The sequence below is a fragment of the Petromyzon marinus genome, chromosome 4 (genome assembly GCF_048934315.1).
Source record: "Petromyzon marinus isolate PM22_M1 ecotype Great Lakes invasive population chromosome 4, UKy_Petmar_22M1.pri1.0, whole genome shotgun sequence".
NCBI lineage: Eukaryota > Metazoa > Chordata > Hyperoartia > Petromyzontiformes > Petromyzontidae > Petromyzon > Petromyzon marinus.
This window is the reverse complement of record NC_133670.1, coordinates 22,083,956-22,107,158: the sequence shown is the minus strand read 5'-3', so window position 1 is coordinate 22,107,158 and position 23,203 is coordinate 22,083,956. Positions and strand designations below refer to the sequence as shown.

At 45.0% G+C, this 23,203-nt stretch overlaps 1 protein-coding gene across 1 annotated transcript in view; it reads right to left on the bottom strand.

Annotated features, from left to right (window-relative positions):
• Window positions 1–22,837, bottom strand: part of LOC116938296 (integrin beta-6-like) — a 77,861-nt gene extending 55,024 nt beyond the window's left edge. The window contains exons 1-3 of the mRNA XM_032945400.2: window positions 22,613–22,837; window positions 7,063–7,197; window positions 6,635–6,704 (exon numbers count right to left, since the gene is read on the bottom strand). Coding sequence (XP_032801291.2) covers window positions 6,635–6,704; window positions 7,063–7,197; window positions 22,613–22,657 — 250 coding nt within the window. The 5' untranslated portion in view covers window positions 22,658–22,837. The remainder of the gene's footprint in view (window positions 1–6,634; window positions 6,705–7,062; window positions 7,198–22,612) is intronic.
• Window positions 22,838–23,203: the final 366 nt, after the last annotated feature.

The window sequence follows — 23,203 nt, the reverse complement described above, 5'->3', positions numbered from 1 at the left end:
TGGAATTCTATGAGTACAATACTGCATCGTTAGCGTTCATAAGTGAGTTTGGGACATCGGACTCAAGGGCATATAGGTGGGGCCCCAGACAGGCCTGATGAGAGGGGAAGGGGCGCTGGTACAATTGTACCGGATCTGCAAACTACTATTTTAATAAATATTAAACAAGTTTTTACTCTTTTTTTTATTTCACCAGGTAAGGCCCACTGAGCTACTTAGCTCTTTTTCAGAAGCGACCTGCCCAAAGATGATAGCTCAATGAAGTGACTTATCACGTGGGAATGTATAGCAGCCAAATACTCCAAACGCATTTTTCTAACCGTGGAGGGAATAACTGGAGGACCCAGAGAAAATGTCACGTGACCATGGGGAGAATATCCAAACTCCAAATATACAACAGGTGTCAGGGTCGGGATCGAACCGACCACGACCTCCTGCATAATAGGTGAGGTAGTTAAAATCTCGCCACTGTAGCACCCTAAAATTGGGGCCTGCAAGCTCAAGGGGGCCCCCAAAATGTACAATATATATGCAAGAAAGGCAATGGGGGCCCCACTCAACATTAAGTATTGGGGCCCTAAAAAACTGTCTCAAAATGCCTGGCCACAGATACAGTCCAGGCTTGATTCCAGGACAGGGTAACCTTAACCTAGGTTATTACATTTATATATTTAACAATACATAGCAATGAAAAAAATCCCTGTACAATATACAAAAAAAATAGTTGGCTTAATTGCTGCCACTAATATTGAAACTAAAGTACTCTACTGTACATTCCTGTTTAGGTAGGGTTTTGTAACAGTGGCTATTATGGTTACAAAGTCATTGAAGCTGTAAAGAACACTTGAACACATCTGCCTTTAAAGGGAACTGCAAAGTACAGGTTTTATTATCAAGAGGAACACCCTTCCCAGGCTGCCTTTAGAAATTCAGTCACCTGTCATTTTGGAAATAATGCATTGTAGTTTTGAAGAAACTTGTCTTTTATCAGACCCTCCATTCTACGATGCTGTAGTCTATCCATTCTGGGCAGTTATACGATGGTTATGACCGTTTTATCAGCACCAGTAACTTGGGCGATGCTTCCATGCATGACGAGGTCTGCTCCTTCACGAACACTTACTACCCTTTAATCAAAAAACGAATTGTCACCTCGCAAAAAAGTGCTAGAACCTTGAGTTTACAGGTCGTTTTTTTTTAGTCCCCCTCCAATCCAAGCGCCGACTCTGAAATCTGGCAATAAACGTGGCCGGCATGCTTCGTGAGAAAACAGGTTCGAGAAGGATTGCCTTGGGATGTAAACTATGCTCTAGTGCAGAAGTTCATATAACTCTGAAAACCAGGTCACGCAACCTGCTGCGAGAAAACCCGACTCTGTGCAGCGGCACATTTAAATGCACGCTTCAGCAGTAAACAGTGCAACATTGTCAAGAAATTGTGCGTATCGCGTCTGAGTTCAAAAGTATTAATAGAGACGGCAGGAGCAAGGCGATCGGTGTTTTCATGGATATGCATTACACGTTGTAGCTGTTGCATGTTTTAATCAGCACGGTATTATGAATGTATGGAAAAATACGTGGCGGGAATATTTAATGTGTATAATATTGTGTGGCGGTCTACAAAAGAGCCCTGAAGAGACACGAGACGAGATCACATTTTCAATTGATCGTTGGTGTGACTAAGAAGAGCATTTCATCTCAAAATGCCCATGTGGCCCCCTTGCTGCCATAGCCAGCAAAGGGGGCCACATGGTAAAGCCCACTGAGCTACTACGTAGCTCTTTTTTCAGAAGTGACCTGGCCACAAATGATAGCTCAACGAAGTGGCTCGCCATTTGGAAAATTAATAGCAGCCAAAAACCGTAAACGTGTGTTTCTAAATGTGGAGGGAATAAAACCCGGAGAACCCGGAGAAAAAAATCCACACGGCCACGGGGAGACAGAAAACATGAAAACTCCAAATACGCAGGCAAACCAAGTGAAATTACAAAAGGTGCCATATATAAAACTGTACGCTCGGGTGTCCAACACTCTCTTTTTCATCACCCACCAGGGAGGTTCTCTATTTTTTGTTAGCCAGTGTGTAACGCCTTAATTTGCATTTGAATGGAGTTGCTTTGGTGAATGTAGAAAGGCAGACCTTAGCAAAGCACAAAGAATACATCTTGGGAAAGCGGATTATGTTAATTCGTTGCTCAAAATAATCCTCGGCATCACCGTGGGGAATATAAATAAGAAAACAAATAAGCAGAGAAGATGTGGAATGACACGTGGAGACGTTGCCCGCTTATTTATTTCCTTCATTCATTGCTGTCGATCGATTTGTTTACTGTCTTCGTCGATTTCAGCCGAGCCCAGTGAACCACTCATCTCATACCACTCTGAGCGGATGGAAATCATCCTGAGGTTGTTCATGTTTACGTGACATTTCTTTCACGACGGCAAATCACTGGCATGTTCAGTGTTTCAAAGTTTAATAAGTCCTTGCGTGATCAAGTTAGTGCATTTTTAAATTAAAGGTGAAATAGAGTGTTCAATTTATATTATACTTTATTCATTTTTAAAATGTACCACTTTTTGCTCAAAACAAAACTCTCAATACGCAGCATGACACTGAAGTGTAATGTTGTGAAAAGCTGCCATCATAATCACCACTACCACTTGAAGATAGTTAATACATAAATGTGGCTACTCATCAGACTTTGCCAAGAAGTTTGAGTTACACAGTAACTTCTTCATAAGGCATTTGTGAAGCAAAAACTGTGGTGGGCATCAGGTTAAATAATTTATTGCACTCCGTTATGTGCAACACATACGTTAATAACAATAATAATACACACATAAGTAATAGTACACACCTGCTATACAGGGTGCTCCAGATGTCTTGTGACCCCCATTTCATTCTCTAAAACTTTATAGTTTTTTCAGTAAAATTTACTTAAAACAGAAATAAATGAATAGCCAGCCGTTGCTGATGGAAGGTGCAAATAAAAAAAACACCTTGTTTAGTTTAGAATAAAACATACAGCTACACTAATTATATTCTAAGGGCTTCAGTTTACACTTCGTCCACGAATACGCGACCACACTCAACCTAAGGTCGTTGCTTCTTTACATTTTGATCGATTTTCTTGAAGCATCTTATACCCAAATTGTTTTTATTAATACCACGAATGTCTCATCGTCTGAGTGTAATCAAACGGATTACTTGGCACATGTTGAGGCCCAAGGAAGATTATTCAAGATAGGACATGAAACAACATTACGGTTAGCATGTTATGACTATATCCTATCATACTGGATATTGTTTTTATTCACTGTACTTTATAAAATGAATGGATTTAATCTTTTTCAAGTTTCCAGATGATTGTCGGCCTGATAAAAACCGATGGGTATTGTTATACAAACAGATATCTGAGTCAAAGTTTCACTTTCATTTGAGCCATACCGCTAAACAGAAATGCCCTTTCAGAATCTTACTCTCCTTCCACACTTTAACTTGAGAAAGACCCCTTGACTGTTTATTTATATCCCCCTCACAGTGTGTAAGCAAACTGGAATATTCGAATCCCCCAACTGGTCACAGGATGTTTCAAAATCCCAGATACAGCAGATTTCATTCGCTTTTATCAGGATCTCATTGGGAGACCGTCACTCGTTGACAGTGGCGATATGTTAACTACCTCGCCTGGTATGCAGGAGGTCGTACGTTCGATCCCAACCCTGACGCCTGCTGCTGTATATTTGGTGTTTGCGTGTTCTCCCCCGTGGTCGCGTGGATTTTTCTCTGGGCCCTCCGATGTTTCCCTCCATATTTAAAATCATCCGTTTAGAGTATTTGTCTGGTGTAAATGTCCACGTGATAAGCCACTGTATTGAGCCATCATTTGTGGCCACGTCCCTTCTGAAAAAAAGCACTGTATTGCTCAAGTGGGCCTTACCTGGTAAAGTAATAAAACGTTTATGGTTGTATTTACAATTCCTGGGCTTCACCTCATTGCAATTTGCCAATGCTCTACACAATGATATGAAACAAAAGCTGCTTCATGCATGTCCACTTATCTATTTTACGACGCATTTACTTACTCGATGTGACCCAAAAGTATATTATGAATAATGTTTTCATTTCCTTACCTATACTGCACTGCATGTTAAGTTTTAACGAAATGGCGATAATTTTTTCAAATGTACTTTATTTAATTTTTAAAACTAATTTCAGCCTGAATTTGATACAAACAAAAACTTTCATCAAGACTTGTTTAAAAGTTGTTGATGATTCCTTTATGAATCTTGTTTTACCTGAAAGTTAATATAAATAGTTTAATGTTATGATGTGTCTGTTATAACTACCCTACCGTACTAAACCATTCATGTCATGGCACGTGGGTTATTTTGAAACTAAATGATTTAACCATCAGTTGAAAGCAACAAATTTCATTCCATTCTACGTGACTTTACCGAAAGAACCAAGAATATGAATTCCTGCAGTCACGAAAGCTTTAAATCAAAATTTAAATATACAGTATTATTGATTAAACATACAGTACGTTCAGTAAGTTTTAATTAAGTATATACTGTTGACGTAGTATATAATCTATTTAAACAAGAAAAAAACAATGTAGACACTATCAACACACACGCCACAACACATGTTCAGGAAATACCCTGTAATAAGTATATCTACCCGTTCTCCATACACCTTGCACAGGTAAAGTCATCGATGGTGGTTCCCGGTTGTGCCATCATCATTTGACTCACGCTGTTTGCTAGGAAATCAAAGTTTTTCAGTTTTCATTTTTTTGTAAAGTACCTTTGTGGTTTTTTTTTTACTTTTATAACATAACCCCACAAGTTGCAACTAATACAATGTGTCATGTTTTCTGAGTTTTTTTCCACCAATTCGTGATGTGGAGGGAGGGGGGGGATTTCCTGTTACCTGACAGAAGTATATATGTACGGTATAAAAACATATCGTACCAAACCTTTTTGGGGAATCGCTCGTGATACCAATACAAAGCCACCCACATCCCATGCCCAGACTAATCTTGAAACCCTACTGTAATGCACCGATCATATAATAAACACTTAAGTGTTAAGATTTTCATTACTTCCGAACAAGCGTGGAGTGCATAGGTGTAAAGTCCTCCGTTAAAACACGAAATCACGAATTCCCCGGCTTCAACGATGTGGCACTGAGTCAACATGAAGTTTCATCACGGCTACGATGCCACTGTTCACCACACTCAACATGGACCTGTAGCTTTAAACGTAATCATGACTACAGTAATAATCTACAGCCTGTTGTCAATATACTGCTGAAGGACTCACCGCACCATGTAAATGGGCGGGCGGGCGGGGTTTCACGATGGTTAGTGCAGGTTGGAAAAAAACGTGGGCTCAAGACGGGTTGAAATATGGTAATTAAGTAAAAAAACTAAATTACATATATTCTAACGTTACACTGCTATCCGACCGATAAGTGATTGATCGAAAGTTAAACGTGCACACGTTGATATTGGGGCGAATTGCTTCATCGACAATTTGAGACGAGCATGACCATTCACTCGGTGTGTCGTTTAACCCTAAATGTGACAATGACATTGGACACTGACCCACTCTTGGGAAAAAAAGAAACGTCACACACTCTTTCGTGTCAATTTAAATATAAAAGGCTGCACTTTTGTTGAATAGTAGCTCCCCCCCCCACAAGGCACCACGGCAGAGATTAATAGGTAAGCACCAACATCATTTGTTGATGTATAGAGCGCGCAGGCATTAGTGTCACGTGGTGTACGATTATCGAGAAGCGGTGTTGTAGTTTGACTGCTGAGAATTCGTTTAACACGTAGGAAGCTTGAGCGACAAATGTTATCAACAATAGAGGTTTTTTTTCTTTTTTCGCGTTCGTAGAAATGCGTCGTAAAAACCCGCCACTACCCGCCACAGCTAATTAGTAAATAAACACAATATTCCAATTCACACCGGTGTGTTGGAGAGTAAATTGTAGACGTTGTGGGTTAACTCTCCAACACACCGGAGTGCTGTACTCGTAACGAATTGGCATGTTTTGTTTACGTGACAAACCTTACTAACCGGCTGTGTTGGGTGGTGGTGGGCTTTAACGACACAATTATATTTACGCGATCTAACCCAAACCTCTGTTTATGCTGAGAAGTAGTTTTTACACTCGTACCATTCTGCCTGGCTCCCTTTGTTTGACAACAACAAAATGCAGCTCGGGTTTTGATTTCACAAAACAAGCCCTTACTCTTAAACTCTAAGTGGTGCTGGTATGTTTAGATATATCGGTATGCTATACACTAAAAAAAAAGCATTGCATGCCCCATAGCAATACATGACACCGTAGATACAACTTGCCCAACGTTAAATGTTTGCGGTATAGTGCAACTACACAGCATTTTGCAGGCGTGGGATGTCTCAGGGCAAGTTAAGAATTCTTTCTACAAACACCAGAGCCGAGAGGTAATGTAGCCGCATACCTGTGTGACAAGTGAGCTCTTTTATTTTGCTTTCCCACAAAAGGAGTATTGTAACTCACGCACACACACACACACAGCGAAATAGGACAACTTCAAGCGAAGATCTGCATGCTCCGTAAATCAAACACGCGGTACCTGAGATCGCTGAGATGATTCCAAACCAGAAGATGAGCGCACGCACCACTCCCGTCAACATATTGCGTGCCTGTGCGGGGCACGTTACACGCACACACACGCGCACACACATACATTCACACGCACACACACATGCATACAGACACACGCTTTGCAGGTGAAGCTGATGTTTTTGTTGGTCTCATAGAGGCATCCAAGCAAGCTAAGGCACTGCTACTAACGACTGACAACGGGGGGGAGGGGGGGAAACAAGCGATACAACTTATTGAAAGGAAAACAACAAAAACTATACATCCTTTTGAACAGGTGTAACACAACCTTGAAACGAACTATACGGTCATTTTAGCAAGATAACAGCGCAGACCCGACCGAGCATATTGAATTGGTTGAATAGTGCAGAACAAGTGGTTGGTTATAGCGGAACTTACATAAGAAGGCGTTTGTCGGGTAGATCGTGTGTATACGAGTCCCATCAGACAGGTATGCGTCACAAGGCGCTGATCCGGTGCGTGCCACCGACTGATCTCTGCATAGGGATGCGACGGAGAGAGGGCGATGGTCGTCTGGGTGGGAGGGGGGGCGAGAGAGGGAGAGAGAGAGAGAGTGGCTCCCACCCCCCGCTGCGTCACCCAGGTGTAGGTGTGTCCACACTCCCAAGGTGTGTCCACACTCCCAAGGTGCGTCCTGTCGAGGTCGCTTCCACCACCCAGCTGCCGGCGATCATCACCGTCGCGAGAACTCCTCCCTGGGATTCCGCGACCGCCCACACTCGTCTCTCCCTTCCCTCCTCTGTTTTCGTTCGCCACTGTGCTCGATGCTTTCACTAGCACCTCAAAGGTTCTTGACGAGTAGGCCGTGGCGATTGCGGGCGTTTTTGTTTCTTTCTCTATTGCTAACGGAAGAGGCAAAAGTGGGTGTCCCACGATTCTTTTATTTTGTCTCCACCTGCCCGCTAGGGGAGCTGCTGAGTATCCGACAGTTCACCACGCTCCGCTCCCATCCATCATCACCACCACCAACATCATCATCATCACCATCTCCACATCGTCAGCTCCTCCATCATCATCATCACCACCACCGCAGCTGGTCCTCGCGCAACGCGGCACCCGCGACGATTATGTCGTCCTCCTCTCCACGTGAGCACCACCGGATGACGCCGACGCAGCCGACGCCGCTGCAGCAGCAGCAGCAGCCCGATGAGGCCACGTGCGACGCGGCACGCCGGGATGCCGAATTGCGCATTTGGTCAAACGCGCGCGGTGCGACCCGCGCCAGCGAGACGGAGGGGACGCACGTGGCGAAGGCGGAGCAAGCAGGAGCAGAGCGAAGCGATGGAAATCGTCGGCACGGACTAAAGACTACGGAGGGAAAAGCGGCGGAGGCGCAGAGGCGGTGGTCGAGGCGGGCGAGGGGGGTCGCACACGCGATCCCTGCCTCGGAGAACGCCACGTGAATGGCAACAACGAGTGGCCACTTCCGTATGGGAACGCGTGCGAGCCGTGGGCGGGCAGCGGAGTCGCCGATGTTGAGGCTCGCGACTGCGGCTCTCGTCCAACTCCGCCCCCGCCCGAGCGTGAGACGGAGAGCGCCCGCCACCCACCGCGGCACCAACCATCATCGCTCGCGCGTGTGTGGCGCGTGCGCCGGTGTGGGCCTCCACTAGGTCGACTCAGCCTTGAAGTAACACCGTGTGCCTGCGGTGTGTGAACAACAGCATTGGGGAGGCAAAGGCGGCCCGGGGGGTGGTTGCTGGTCAAGGCCCGACTGGTCCGTGTGTCCTGCCCGCTCTTAATAGGGGCTCACTAACAGAACTTGCCACAAAAGTCAGTGTGTGTGTGTGAGCCCATACCACTTGTGTGTGTGTGAGCCCCTTCCACTAGTGTGTGTGTGTGTGAGCCCCTACCACTAGTGTGTGTGTGTGAGCCCCTACCACTAGTGTGTGTGTGAGCCCCTACCACTTGTGTGTGTGTGTGTGAGCCCTTACCACTAGTGTGTGTGTGTGAACCCCTTCCACTAGTGTGTGTGTGAGCCCATACCACTAGTGTGTGTGAGCCCATACCACTTGTGTGTGTGTGAGCCCCTACCACTAGTGTGTGTGTGTGAGCCCCTACCACTAGTGTGTGTGTGTGAGCCCATACCACTTGTGTGTGTGTGTGAGCCCATACCACTTGTGTGTGTGTGAGCCCCTACCACTAGTGTGTGTGTGTGAGCCCCTACCACTAGTGTGTGTGTGAGCCCATACCACTAGTGTGTGTGTGTGTGAGCCCATACCACTTGTGTGTGTGTGAGCCCCTACCACTAGTGTGTGTGAGAGCCCCTACCACTAGTGTGTGTGTGAGCCCATACCACTAGTGTGTGTGTGAGCCCCTACCACTAGTGTGTGTGAGCCCCTACCACTAGTGTGTGAGAGCCCCTACCACTAGTGTGTATGAGCCCATACCACTAGTGTGTGTGTGAGCCCCTACCACTAGTGTGTGTGTGTGAACCCCTACCACTAGTGTGTGTGAGCCCATACCGCTAGTGTGTGTGTGAGCCCATACCGCTAGTGTGTGTGTGAGCCCCTACCACTAGTATGTGTGTGAGCCCCTTCCACTAGTGTGTGTGTGAGCCCCTACCACTAGTGTGTGTGAGCCCCTTCCACTAGTATGTGTGTGAGCCCCTACCACTAGTGTGTGTGTGAGCCCCTACCATTAGTGTGTGTGTGAACCCCTACCACTAGTATGTGTGTGAGCCCATACCACTAGTGTGTGTGAGCCCATACCACTAGTGTGTGTGTGTGAGCCCCTACCACTAGTGTGTGTGTGAGCCCCTACCACTAGTGTGTGTGAGAGCCCCTACCACTAGTGTGTGTGAGCCCCTACCACTAGTGTGTGTGAGCCTCTACCACTAGTGTGTGTGAGAACCCCTACCACTAGTGTGTGTGTGAGCCCCTACCACTAGTGTGTGTGTGAACCCCTACCACTAGTGTGTGTGAGCCCCTACCACTAGTGTGTGTTTGAGCCCCTACCATTAGTGTGTGTGTGAGCCCCTACCACTAGTGTGTGTGCGTCTGCCCGCATTACACTCGTCAGCATGTGTGTGAGCGAGCTCTTACGGCAGGCGAGGCTACGTTGGCTGGGTTATGTAGCCCGCATGCCCAGCCACCGCATGCCCAAACAACTTCTGTTTGGCCGGATCGAGGCGGCTAAACGGGCGCGACACGGGCTGGAGAAGAGATTGACTTAGACGTACGGGAGTGTGTGGTGGAGCTGAGTGAACTGGCCGATGCGTTAACATCGGCCTCTGTCAGTCATCCAAGTGACTTAACCCATAACACCTGGCTCTGTCAGGCTAAAATCGGTGACGAATATCTGAAAAGGTTCCGGGCGTCTCCTAGTTCGACTCAGCCTTAAATGAGAAACCTGGTGCGGGTGTATAACTCATCAGTTGTCGAGACAAAGGCGTCCGGGAATGGTGTTGGTCAGCGACCCCTCCGCGTGTGTGAACCCTCGCCACGAGCCAGTGTGCCTGTGAAACCTCGTCGAAAGTGCGGGGTGTATTTGAGCAGCCACTACGTACGTTGAACTTCGTTCGCGAAGCCAAGCGTGCTAATCGAGAGTGGGCTACGCGCGCGTGAACTGGGCTCTCTCTCTCTCGAGAGAGAAAGAGAGAGAGGACTAGTACATGTAAACACATTTCATGTAATCCACGGTTGAAATTGGAAAGCGCGGTAGAACGGAACAATAAAACCTGTGCGGACAGAAGAGTGATTGAACGCAAAGAACACATTGAGCTCTGTACCTTAGAGCAATTACCCCCCACACCCCCCAGCCTGGGCTAACTAAGCCAGATGTGTACGTGTAACTGCGTGTCAACTCCCTGCTATCGTCTAAACCGGTGGTCCTTAACCTGGGGCATCTCGCTGTATCCCCTGCGGGTGTAGCGAGATGCCCTTTCTGGGGGTGCGAGACACGGCCAGATTACTTTTAAGAAGGTAAATCATCGAAACACAAATTAAGCAATGGCGCGTCAGTACAACTTACTTTGTTTCATCAAACCCGATGTATTGATTAACATATATAAAAAAAACATTACGATTGAGAACCGAAGAAGTGCAAGGCTGCGGTGAAGGTTATAAGAACCACACTGCTCTAGGCAGAGATGTGTGTGTGTGTTTGTTGATGTTTGTGAACCCCGCCCTCGAGTATGAATGAACGAGACCTGTGGTTCCGTGTAGCGATCGCAAACCAGTGAGCGTCAACTCCACAAACAAACCCAAACGTCATTACTACTACTAACTGTAGTAATGACGTTCGTTTGGAAGTGACCTTCCATGTTACATGGACTCTGCAAAACAACTATTTCACATTGGTGAAAAACTACTTGACCTCTGTGCAAAAGAACTTTGTAGCGCACCGGATTCCTCCAGTATAAATACACATTCTGATTCTGACTCATCGCTTCTCGGCTGCTGTGGCGGTGTGGTCATGAACAGAAATGGATATAGCAGATGCGCGCATAGTGTTGACTGGCCGCATCACTGCTGTACAGGCCTTAATAGGGAGCTCACCAATATCACTTGCTCCAAACAGCCTATGATACCCAGGCTAAATGGGTTCATCTTGTGTGCGTGCATATATTTAGGCCACAGCCACCGTATGCTAACTGTGGCCCAGTGGTCGATGCTAACGACAGTGGAGATGGGGACAATGACCTCCGATCACGTAGAGGAGCATCATGGGTGGCTTGGGGAACGGCCTTCGTCCAGCAGGGGATTGACCAGTGGCTGATGATGATCGTAAGGTTAGATATTCCGTCGATCCGCTGCCGTATCATGAAATTGTCATCTAAATAATTCGCAAAATGCGGGGAAGGGATCTGCGTAAAGTTTTGCGGATATATTCCCAGGCGACCAGTTTCTCTCGGAATAATTTATTTTCGCAGTAGTCATGTCGTTCGTAAGATGATACAGAGGGCGATATATACCGTATTTTTTCCGGACTAGAAGACGCTCTGGAAAGTAAGACGCATACCCCGATATACTGTAACAGGAAACAAACCTGGTCACACATACACACACCGATCGGATTCTAAAAGCCAAACCGTAACTTTTGCTTGAAAATGAAACTGCGTATTATAATCTGGAGAATGAATCATACGCGGTATATTCATTAGTTATTGTGGACGGGTTTAAATGAGTTTGTATTTGCCAAATGTTGCTCTCATCCCAGCCCTAGCGGGATTTTTTAAAAGTAGTGCGTTGTTGCTGGACGTTAACTAACTTGCACACGCATTTTTATAGCTATGGTCATACCGTCTGAATTATTGTGAATTACCGCATGTGTGTGTGTGTGGGGGGGGGGGGGGTTCAATTCCCGCTCACGGCCAACACCAGTGACGATTATCTGAACCGGTCCTGGCCCTCCCCTAGGTCGACTCAGCCTCAAATTAGTACCTGGTGCGGTGTGTAAACATCGCCACGAAGGAGACAAAGACGGTAGGGCGTGGTGCTGGCCACCTCCTCGTGTGCTGCGCCGGCCTTCATAGGTGCCACTCGCTAACAGCACTTGCCCCAACCGACTGTTACGGCTATACGGAGGATCTTTGTATTTTTGTTGTCGTTGTGTGGGTGTGTATTCACGTATACCGCATCTCGGCAGACGTTCCGGCACATTTTACCGTGAGTGGGTCATGAATGGATCATGGGAATAAGTGCTGAGACAATGGACGCGTGCTCGTGGGGAGGCGGGTGGTGTGTGCACAAGAGTCGAGCGTGAGTCACCTTCGCAATGCCATCATCATTCTCACCACCATCATCATCAAGCAGGCGTGCGTGAGAACCCGCAGAATCCACGATCAGTGACTATTCCGCGTTGCATTTGCAATTTACATACAATATGCATACAATACGATAACTACCAACGGAAATGAACCGTAAAGATGTGTTAGAATACTTGTAATTTGATGAAGAATGCTGAAAATTTGGTGCTCAGGATGAACGTCAAAACAAAGATTGCGTTAAAACAAATCCACTAAACAGTTGGAGACATCTGTCGGAGGGACACAACTGGTTGCGTACAATAAAGGAAGTTATACTGGAATACATCTACAATATTTAATAGGCACCATGAACACACTGGGCACTGCTACGGGAATGTGAAATTTCCATTAGTGGATATTACCAAAGCGGCTTCTGACCTTTGAATACAGCTGATTTCGGAGGACGCTAGGAATGCAATGGCAGAGTTGGGTAAACAACTCGGAAGTTTGGAATAGAGCGTGGCTCGTAATGATTGTCGACTGAAGATTCTGATTTTGTGGAGACGGGCATTAGGAGAGGCACCCCAGAGGTCTGTGAAGAAGGGGGAAGATCTAAAGACGGATGGTGGGAATGTGATATAGTGAGAGCAGACCTCAAAGGACGCGTGTGGCTCAGACGTGACTCCAGGTCCTCCCGAATTTAAGGGGGTGCATTTGAGCTGGGGGGGGGGGGGGGTTTGGAGGTGGGGGCACCGTAACAGTGATTCACCGCTCACGGAGAGTGACCTTGGGTGGCACCAATGGGACATTCAGTGGTACAGGGCCCACCCCAGCACCCGCCTAGCCCCGGCCCTGGTGTGGCCTTTGAAAGAGCTGCGGGATATATCAGAAGGCAGTTGATGCCGAAGTTCGGGGACATCGACATCGTTGGTTGTGATGACCTCTTAACCTTGACTTTAGGTTCACTGCCACCAACGCAGATCAGCATCACCATCGGCTCATTTAAGCAAGGACTGAAACTTTTGGTGTACCTGGATACAGCAATCAATTGGCTTTCCTCTTGAGCAAGTAATCATCCGTTGGAGATAATTAGCTACTCGTGCAAATTCCATGTGCCTATGGCGGAAGCCAGGCCATCCACTGATCTCCTATGAAAAGATTGTTTACCAGTTAGAACGCATTTTATAGAACTCTCTGCACACGTACCATGCATACACATCCAGTTTAGTTATTTTATTGGCATCCAAACCTACACATAATTTGATACGGGTGTGTTCCTCTATGCTCAAGCAAAGTGAAACGTTGACTTGCACAAACGGTTATATGATATGGCCTTATTTAAAACATATGCCGACCACTGATAGTGGTCCATTGCAGGCACTAGTTTCCTTTCGGGGAACGTTTATAGGTCTACTAAATGTATAAATATATGTCAATTAAAAGTCCAACCATACAGCTTACGCTCGGGATATACCGCATTGAATATAAAGATTTGTTAAATATATATTTGCATATTCTTGGTTTTTTCGGTAAAGTCACGTAGAAGGGAAATAATACAATAATAAAAATTAAGCAATAAATGTTTTTATTTAATTATTTCCCTTCTACGTGACTTTACCGAACGAACCAAGAATATGAATCCCTGCAGTCACGAAAGCTTTAAATCAAAATATATATTTGCAGCTGTTGACCAAGCCAGTCAATAGATTTATACCACATAGTGTAATCTTGTAATGAAATATGTGACTATACACAGCACTATAAACTTGGGGGGGGGGGGGGGGGGTGGAAACAAAATCTGGCCACAAATTAGAACATTATGTGACACAGACTTCTTGACTCTACAATAACGGTTTTTAGAATTTGATTATTGCATTCACAAATTTGGCCAAACCAACAAAGAACCGTTTGCAATTGGCCCAAACATCGGCATTCACAAGAACCCCATGCAGAAGAAAACGTCTCGAGACTTACGTGAGGCCTTAATTCTCTGGGCAAAAGAATTGGGCATTATTGTAATTACTGGAGCTTGGATCCAATACTATAATCGGTGCTGTAATCCCATCGACAAGTAATTGTATTTTGCTAGGCGTATTGTTGGTTTGAACGTGTTTGGAAGGTGCACCAACGATGCTTGGCGGAGTTTTAAGACGTAAATTAAGTGCACTTACAAATGTCGCAGAATGTCTCCGCTAAGATTATGAATGGGGAAAGGTTACGAATGGTGTGCTGCTCAGCGACTCGTTAACAATGCCCGGGTTAGTAAATGTTTATCTTTAATAGAGCTTTTTTTGGGGGTTAGATCGCGTAAATAGAAATGTGTCGTTAAACCCGCCACCACCCGACACAGCCAATTAGTAAGGTTTGTCACGTAAAGAGAACATGCATGTTCGTTACTACTACAGCACACCGGTGTGTTGGAGAGTAAATCCACAAAATGTACAATCTGACATTGCTATGGCTGCTTTTGGTCTCGTGTTGAACCAAATGGTTCTCTTTTAGCAGTTCCTCCACGCTGCCGCTGGGGATCGCCGTGCACGTTTCAGGGTCAACTTGGTGTTTGCTGAATAATGTAACAAATCTACATTGGTATTTTTCACCTCAAGAAAAAAATGTGTTTATGTTAAGTGTATTCATTTATTGAGCTCCTTTTCGAAGCAAATCGTTGGCATTCGTTTATATGGAAATCGGATAAATTACTTCGTCGAAATTGATAATACGATCACACCCCACGTTGACAACTATTTAAAAAAGAAAAATCACAAATTGTTACTTTTTTTCGTCAGTTTTAACTACACACGTTGAGAGGTGACGGTGGTTTGGGGAGGTCTTCATCCAGCGGTGGATTAACCATGGCTAATGATTACTATGACGAATCAATGGACGATGTGTGTTTGTGTATATTATATAAACCATTCAAGTTGCGCACTGCGCTATGAACCTGACCCACGGCGAGTTCGATTCCTGCTCACGACAAACACCAAGTGACGATTATCTGAACCGGTCCTTGGCCTCCTCCCCGAGGTCGACTCAGCCTCAAATGAGTACCTGGTGCGGTGTGAGCATCGCCACCGGGGAGACAAAGGCGGCCGGGAGTGGTTCTGGCCACCCACCCCCTAGTGTGCCGTGGCGGTCTTCCTTGGGTGCTACTCGCTAACAGCACTTGCCCCAACAACCTATTAAGGCTACACGGAGGGATCTTTGGCATATATTTTGTGTTAACCATTAAACTTACGTGCCGTCTATTTCACAAGCGGACGTCTGAGATCCCGTGACGTGATTCGCAACAGCAGGCTGCTGACATGGTCTAAATTTGCTAATTAGAAAAAAAAACTAAAATGTCTTCATTGGGATATACCGTAGAGTATTTAGAGCAATCATCGCACCCTATTGTGAGAGTTTAGCAGGAGCCTCCTGGAAAAAAATAGTAATTTAAACCAGTTGGTCTTCATTGCAAGGCCCCCTGGGGCACTGGCGGCCCCAGAGGGCCTCTAATGCGGCCCCCGACAAAACACAACGAGTGAAAACACCACCCCCATCATCATCATCATCGTGCTGCTGTCAAACCCCCAATGGTTTCACATGTGTGGCGGTCCTCACTATGATGATGTCTTATCGGTGAAAGTGACCCGACCACCACCTCCGCCACTCTGAAAACGAGAACACTGCACGAGACTGACTCGGCGAGGCTTGACTGGCTAAAGTAGATGATATATTTTTTAAATGCCCCGTAAGTTGGCTTACGCCGCCTGGTGGAATTTATTTGAACTACGATGCCTTCGGCACGCACATTTAACAATTGCAGTCTCAATGTGTAGCTAACTAACTGCAATTCAGGACAGTCTTATTAAATGTGCTGCTTCGTCAATTATACAGTATTATTACGCTTTGGCAGAAACGGTAACACTAGACACTGTGGTGAAGGGTAGGGGTTAAGAAGCCTCATTTTAAAAGGAGCATAACCTCTAGAAGAAGTGATTAAGCAATCCACGTTTTTCCATCCTCAAAGCCATTGTTTAAATATCTACGGTTTAAATTTCTTTGAGAACACGTGACTGCTTTACCAAGTCAGCTATCTGCCAGAACGGCCGCTAAAATATTCAATTCGTTCAAATTAATAATCTGAATTTATACGCGTGCCGCAATTCCAAATATTATGAAAGAGTGCTTGAGCATACAGATTATGCATCAGAGTGCACAGCTACAGCCAACAGAGAAGTTACAGCCCTAGGTCAGATATCTAACTTGTCAGTGCCACACGAGGTGGCATTACTTTAGCGGTTCCAGTTTCGTTGTCTGGTCAACAACAGTGAGTTATGCGGTAACCGTGCCCAATGAATAAGTTACCAAATAATTTGCTCCTATTCAAAATCTACACAGAAAACTCACTTCTTTAGAACTGCTTTTTGTGTTTAGTTCGTTGTCCTTCCCCCTGCACCTCTGATTAGCACGGTTGGCTACGTACGGTGCGAAAGAAGTTGAACACACATGCACAGAAGTCAACCTCTACTATTACAGTTATGTTACCTTTGGTCAGTGTTCTTCACTCATTTCAAGAGGGGAGCCACTTTCGCCGATAAGACATCGGCAGTGTGTGAGAGGGCCACCACGCATGCGAAACCATTGGGGGTGTTTGACAGCAGCACGATGTATTGTGTGGGGGGCCGCACGTCAGGGGCCACACTAGAGGCCACCAGGGGCCGCCAGTGGCCTGCGGGCCTTGCACTGAAGAACTCTGCCTTAGGCGATGACCAATTTCTTCTCAGCGCCATGGACTAAGTGGGCTGCACGAGCCACATCCACGAAGGCTGATGTTGGACAGCAGGGAGCAGCACAATGAAGCCCTGTCACACATTGGCACTCGCGAATTGATGGTGCAGTTTTTCACTCTGCACCGAATACGAAGACCGTTTTAAAATGAAATGTAAAGCAAACAAAATACGTAATTGAAACGGTGTACTCTTGAAATACTGCGAAATAAGTCTAATAAATGCGGTTAAATAAGCTCAGTTTAGAACGAACAATGAGATGTATCGAACAATGATATGTATAATGTTATATATTCATTTTGTCAACCCACTTGTGAATTAAGGTTCCCCCATTTTGTGTTGGCAAGGTGGTTGATCACACCTCACCGCACTGATTTGTGAGTGCCGATGAATTTAGTGGTGCAAAGACCGATTCACATATCACTCGGCAATGATGCGGGCTGTGCGGCCAGGCATCAAACTCTGATCGTGATGTTCATAGTGGGGTGCAACATCCACGACTTCACCGCTCCTCTCCAATATGACGTGTTAATAATGATAAAATGGTATTTGTTCAAAGATCTGATATTAATAAAAAATGCGGTTTTCATGAGAAAGTACTGAATGGCAGCAATTGTATGCAGTGCACATCATAAATACAATGGAACATGTGTACCTTTCTTGTTAATGGCTATGTAGCGTAGCGTTTTCATCTATCATTTGAATGTATATACTTACATTACATTAAATATACATCCTCAAGGTCATTCCTTGTGCAAAGGTAAAGGCGTGCAAGATGAAAACATAGTGTTTTGCGAGTGAATGTCAGCATATTATATATTTTTGAATAACGTACTCTTTTTTTCGAATTTAATTTGCAGAATTTACAGAAAGGTGTTTGGAAATTAAAGGACATTGTGGCGTTATACAATTATTTAACGTGGCAGAACTGGCCCTTATACATCACAAAGTAAGGTCTGCTAGTGGCAATGACTGTTCATCATCATCCACGAGAGTCATGCTCAATCCACTGCTGGGTGATGACCTCAAGCCATCGTCACCTCTCATGATCCAATGGTGTAAGAATCCACTGAGTGCCTACACGCAATACCATTTGTACAAAATCCTTTTGTCCTCCCATCTCTGATGAACCGAGAAGGCGAGTGAGAGCAGGTTTGAATGGTTTTGGAAGACTGCATTTGATCGTGACAGTAAATATGCCTAAAGTTTTCAATCCTTGCATATATTTCCCGCTTGGACATTGATTGGAAACGTGAACACTGATAAGGACACGATAACAAACAAAAAAAACTGAAAATTGCACAAGCGTGGCGAGAAGCGTGCTAAAAATAATACTGCGAACGAAAAAGGAAAACGTGCATAGGGGAACGAACGCACATTGAGGAACGTCGTTTTGACTATTATATTCTTGGTTCTTTCGGTAAAGTCACGTAGAAGGGAAACATTAAAATAATAAAAATATAAAGCAATACAATTATCACGACGTTTCGACTGCAACACAAGCAATCATCATCAGGTGTGAAAACTACAGCAAGAAAATGTGAAAAAAGTGGCGTTTTTTTTTACGTTAGCACCACGGAGAGCGATTTGACAGTTTGTTCAGATGGACGAGTCCATCTATGTTCGGAAAAGAGGAGGGGGGAGACGAAAATAATGGCTGCGGCCTGAAAGCCACCGTAAGCGTGAACAATCAATTAAGACCCGAAATGGTTGATCAAATCCTTCCAATGATTGCTAAGCCAGAATCCATCTTCTCGATTGAAATTGTCTCTGTGTTTGTATATGTGGATAGCCTCATGAACGAATCTCTCATGGTCGCCAGATGGCTTGTTTCCCTTCTACGTGGTGACTTTACCGAAAGATCCAAGAATATGAATCCCTGCACTCACGAAAGCTTTAAGTCGTTTTGACTGTTAAAACAAAAAAGTAAGCGGGCATGGGCAGGACTGGTGGTCACAAGAGAGTGACAAGCCAAAGAGGACAATAATCGTGGAGATGGAGCGATCAAATTATCTGATGTGCAGGAGCAAGATGGATTATGGAATCGCAGGACCATGAGAGATGGTGACAACGTGGGAAGGTCTTCATCTACAAGTTAATTGATTATAGCTGTTAATGATGATGATGATGAAAATAATATAAAATAGTGACTTTTAAGCAGTTGAGGGTCACATTCAGGACAGAAGCAAAATAAAAAAAATAAAAGTTTACACTAATTCGCTAAAATTGGTTCTGCTGAAACAGAAGTAAATTAGCAACAACGCGCTCTTCTGAATGAAGGTCGTTGCTTGTTATTTCAGGGCAGGAGAGATATGCGAAGGGTGGGCACTGAGACGGGCAGAGGGGAAATGGGTAAAAGCCGAAATTGCACGGATTTAATGGAACTCAGCTGGTCCTCACTTGATTAATTACATGGCACTGATTGATCAACATGGTGAGCAGAAGCCAGGTGATTTCTTTGAATTATATTTAATAAATGATGATGAAGCGTAACACTACCGAATGTGACATTTCTTTATCATAATATTGAGCATTGATAGGTGTGAACAAGTATGAATTCATGGTAATTCGAGAACGAACGGTGACTATCAACATGAGGACATCTTAGCAAAATACGTATTAGAAACTGCTGTGCATTTTTTTGAGCTGAGAGTGGCTCCTGATCGCTATTGAAATCAATGAAGCATATATGTGAGGTTTGAATACTGAGTGATGCCATATGACCTGCGTGGAGGGCATGTGTGTGTGTGTCTAGGGGAGCGGTAGTGTAGTGGTTAGCGTGCTGTGCTACAAACCTGACAACCCGGGTTCTATTCCCACTTACGGCCAACACAAGTGACGATTATCTGAACCGGTCCTGGGCCTCCCCTAGGTGGACCCAGCCTCAAATGTGTACCTGGTACAATGTGTAAACATTGCCACTAGGGAGATAAAGGCGGTCGGGTGTGGTGCTGGCCCTCCACCCCGTCGTGTGCCGTTTCTGGCCTTCATAGGTGCTCGCTACCAGCACTTGTCCCAACAGTGTTAAGGCTATACGGGGAATAGTTGTCTTCTTTTTGTCTATGAGATGGGGGTGTGTGTGGCCCTGTGTGCTATGAGCATAGCAAATATTTGGGGGATGGGCGGTGATGGAAAGAGCCAACTGTTGAATTGGTGTGGGAGGCACATTAGCATGTGTTTGAGAACCGAAGGGGCTTTATGTCTCTCATGCATTGTGCACCACACTGAACAGCAAATTCACCGATATTTAAACATATTTCGGTTTTATACTCTTTGGTTCTATTCGGTAAAGTCACGTACGTGACGTACGTGACTTTACCGAATAGGTGACTTTACCGAATAGAACCAAAGAGTATGGATCCTTGCAGTCACGAAAGCTTCAAATCTAGAAATAATTCGGTTTTGTCATGCCCATTGAATACAACCAAATGCCATAAACCTCTCCATCTGCAAACAGCCACGCTCACCCGACCAGATGCCTGTTACATTTTACTGGACAAAAAAAGTCAAAAAGCATAACTGAGTTGAAAAAAAGCTCACTATTACTAACGTAAGATCTGTAATTGTCTAATTAATATGAATATTATCATCGGCGTTTGATAACGGTATAACTTTTATACAGTAGTTCATATATGAGCATGCATTGATGGGAGATTGCATAAAATATACGTACATATCATCCAAACCCTGTCAACAGACGGGTCACACACACACACACACACGTGTACAAGCATTTCCACGCCTTCAATGTTAGCGCGTGCCAAGCAAACAAAAACACATTGTCTTGAAGCAATAAAACAACAACAAAAATAAACATTCAGCATGGCTTGCAGTCTGGCTGCAGTCCTGCGGTGAAGCCTCATTAGCACAGAGTGCCTATCGCCGTGGCAACTGGGTTTTCACGTGACGCTGGCAGAGGGGACCGCGACAAGTGGGGAACCATTCAGCCCGCACTGCGAAGGGCCATTGAGAGCGACGGCGTAGCCAGGCACCCTCGCACAGGCATGCGCGCGCAGGTCACCGCTTCATCTGGGTGGGTCACACCGAGCGAAAGCCAAGGAACACCTGCTGCCCTAATGGACCCACGATGGGCGTGTGGTGGCGGGCGGCACTGGCTGTCAGAGTGAGGAATGGGTGGTGGTGGTGATGGTGATGGGGGAGGTCAATGCAATCACTGGGAACACTCGCTGATGTCTTTTCGGGTTGTACCGCACGATGTCCGACATTTCGCTCCAGCTGCTGGGAGCCTCCAGAGGGAACTGAATTGGGCCCGCTCGGATTCTCCCTCGATTTTATGGCGTCTGTCGGCTGCTGCCGGTGTCCGATGTAGGCCGAACGATGTCGTCCATGGGCTTCATCTGGGACGAAACCTAAGTACCCCGAGGTAGCAAGCGATGAGCTTCCTCCAGGCACTCTCTCATTCTGCTCCCCGCTCATCAAGGCTCCTGATTCGGAAGACGCCAAGTAGAGAGTGTCTGCTTTACACGCGTAGTTTAAGTGGTGGGTTTTAATGCCTCCTTCGTCAAATTTTAAAACAACTCCAAACAAACAAAAAATCGGACCGTGCAGATGCGCACCAGTCTCCTTGCAGGTCGCGTAACTTTGTTTACTTTTGGGACGACAGAAGGAATCAGTGCAACTCAAATGACCCGCCACTGACATACAGACCGGATTTCACTCGCAACTGTATTGCGCATACTAATGGTGTGATATTTATTAACGCCTTAGCACTTTTCTTCCTGCCTCACCTCTGCGGAGTGGAAGCCCTCCGAGAGACTGGCAGTGAGGAGAAAGGTGTTAATGAATCAAGTTACGCGGTGTAATTTCAGGTATAAATATAGACGTGTGGTATTTTAATGAGACAGACTGTGGCTTCCGATATTAAAATCAGGTTGAGGATATGATGTACACTTAGGCACACACACACACACACACTTCACGTACATTTTACAAAACATAAGTAATTTACTAAAGATGTTAAACGACGCGGGACACTACCAGAGTACGCTAATGTAATACAGAATATACAAACAAATGTAGCCAAATAAAAAAATAAGATGCCTGCAATATGCAAAGCACATGCATTGAACAAGTCACCAAGGAGTTCATTTGACTGCATTGGATGGCTACAGAATAGTTTCCATGGAAATTCACAAAACAAATCTTTGTTGAGCAAGCATGCCCTTTGAGTCTCCTTACTATATATAGTCAGGATGTTGGGGAATTGCTTTGAGATTTGAGCAAAAACACATGCTGAAAAATGTATATCCTTATATCATCCATCACTGATCGCAAAAAAGTTTCGTAGGTGATTGCTTTGAATAATTTGAATATCTGTTAGCACTAAACATTCCTATTTAAACAAAATCAGGGTTAAAATAATAATTTTAAAACAATATAAAACAAACTTCATTTGTTATAACAAAAGCACAGGCTCAATAATAATAATACAAGTTACGTGTATTCTTACCTCTAAAATATACGTTCCCAAATCTCTGACGATCATTTTGCACATTTCTATCCGTATTATACGGGTGATGCAATTCCATTACATGGTTTAAATTACTTTTTGTACGTTTCTATTTTAATAACATTTTACCGCATTTGTCAGCGAGGCAACTTGAGTTTTGGAAGCACCAAGTTGCTGGTCCATGTCCTTTATGAGACAGATAGTAGCGTGAGTGAGCAGCCTCCACTCCTCGTCGTAGATTATACACGGTCTCAGTGCGGATTCACAACAGCTGTGCTCTACCGTAAAACGTCCAAGGTCTGACATCACGCACTTATATTTATATCCGGTAACGTTTATGCATATATATTTCTTAGAATGATCAATTTCCCTTTAAGGAGCAACTGCCAAATATGAACCTCGGTATTTTTTTTTCTTCTTCTCCAATGGCTTGTGGACATAAAACTAAACAACATTCACAAGAAGACATTTCACATGTGCCTTTAACTCGGCTATCTCCCTCTATCTGCATGCCCCTACTGTATATAGCATGCGACGTTAAAACGGTTACTAAAATTACACACAAAAACCTGAATAGCATTTGTCCCCTGA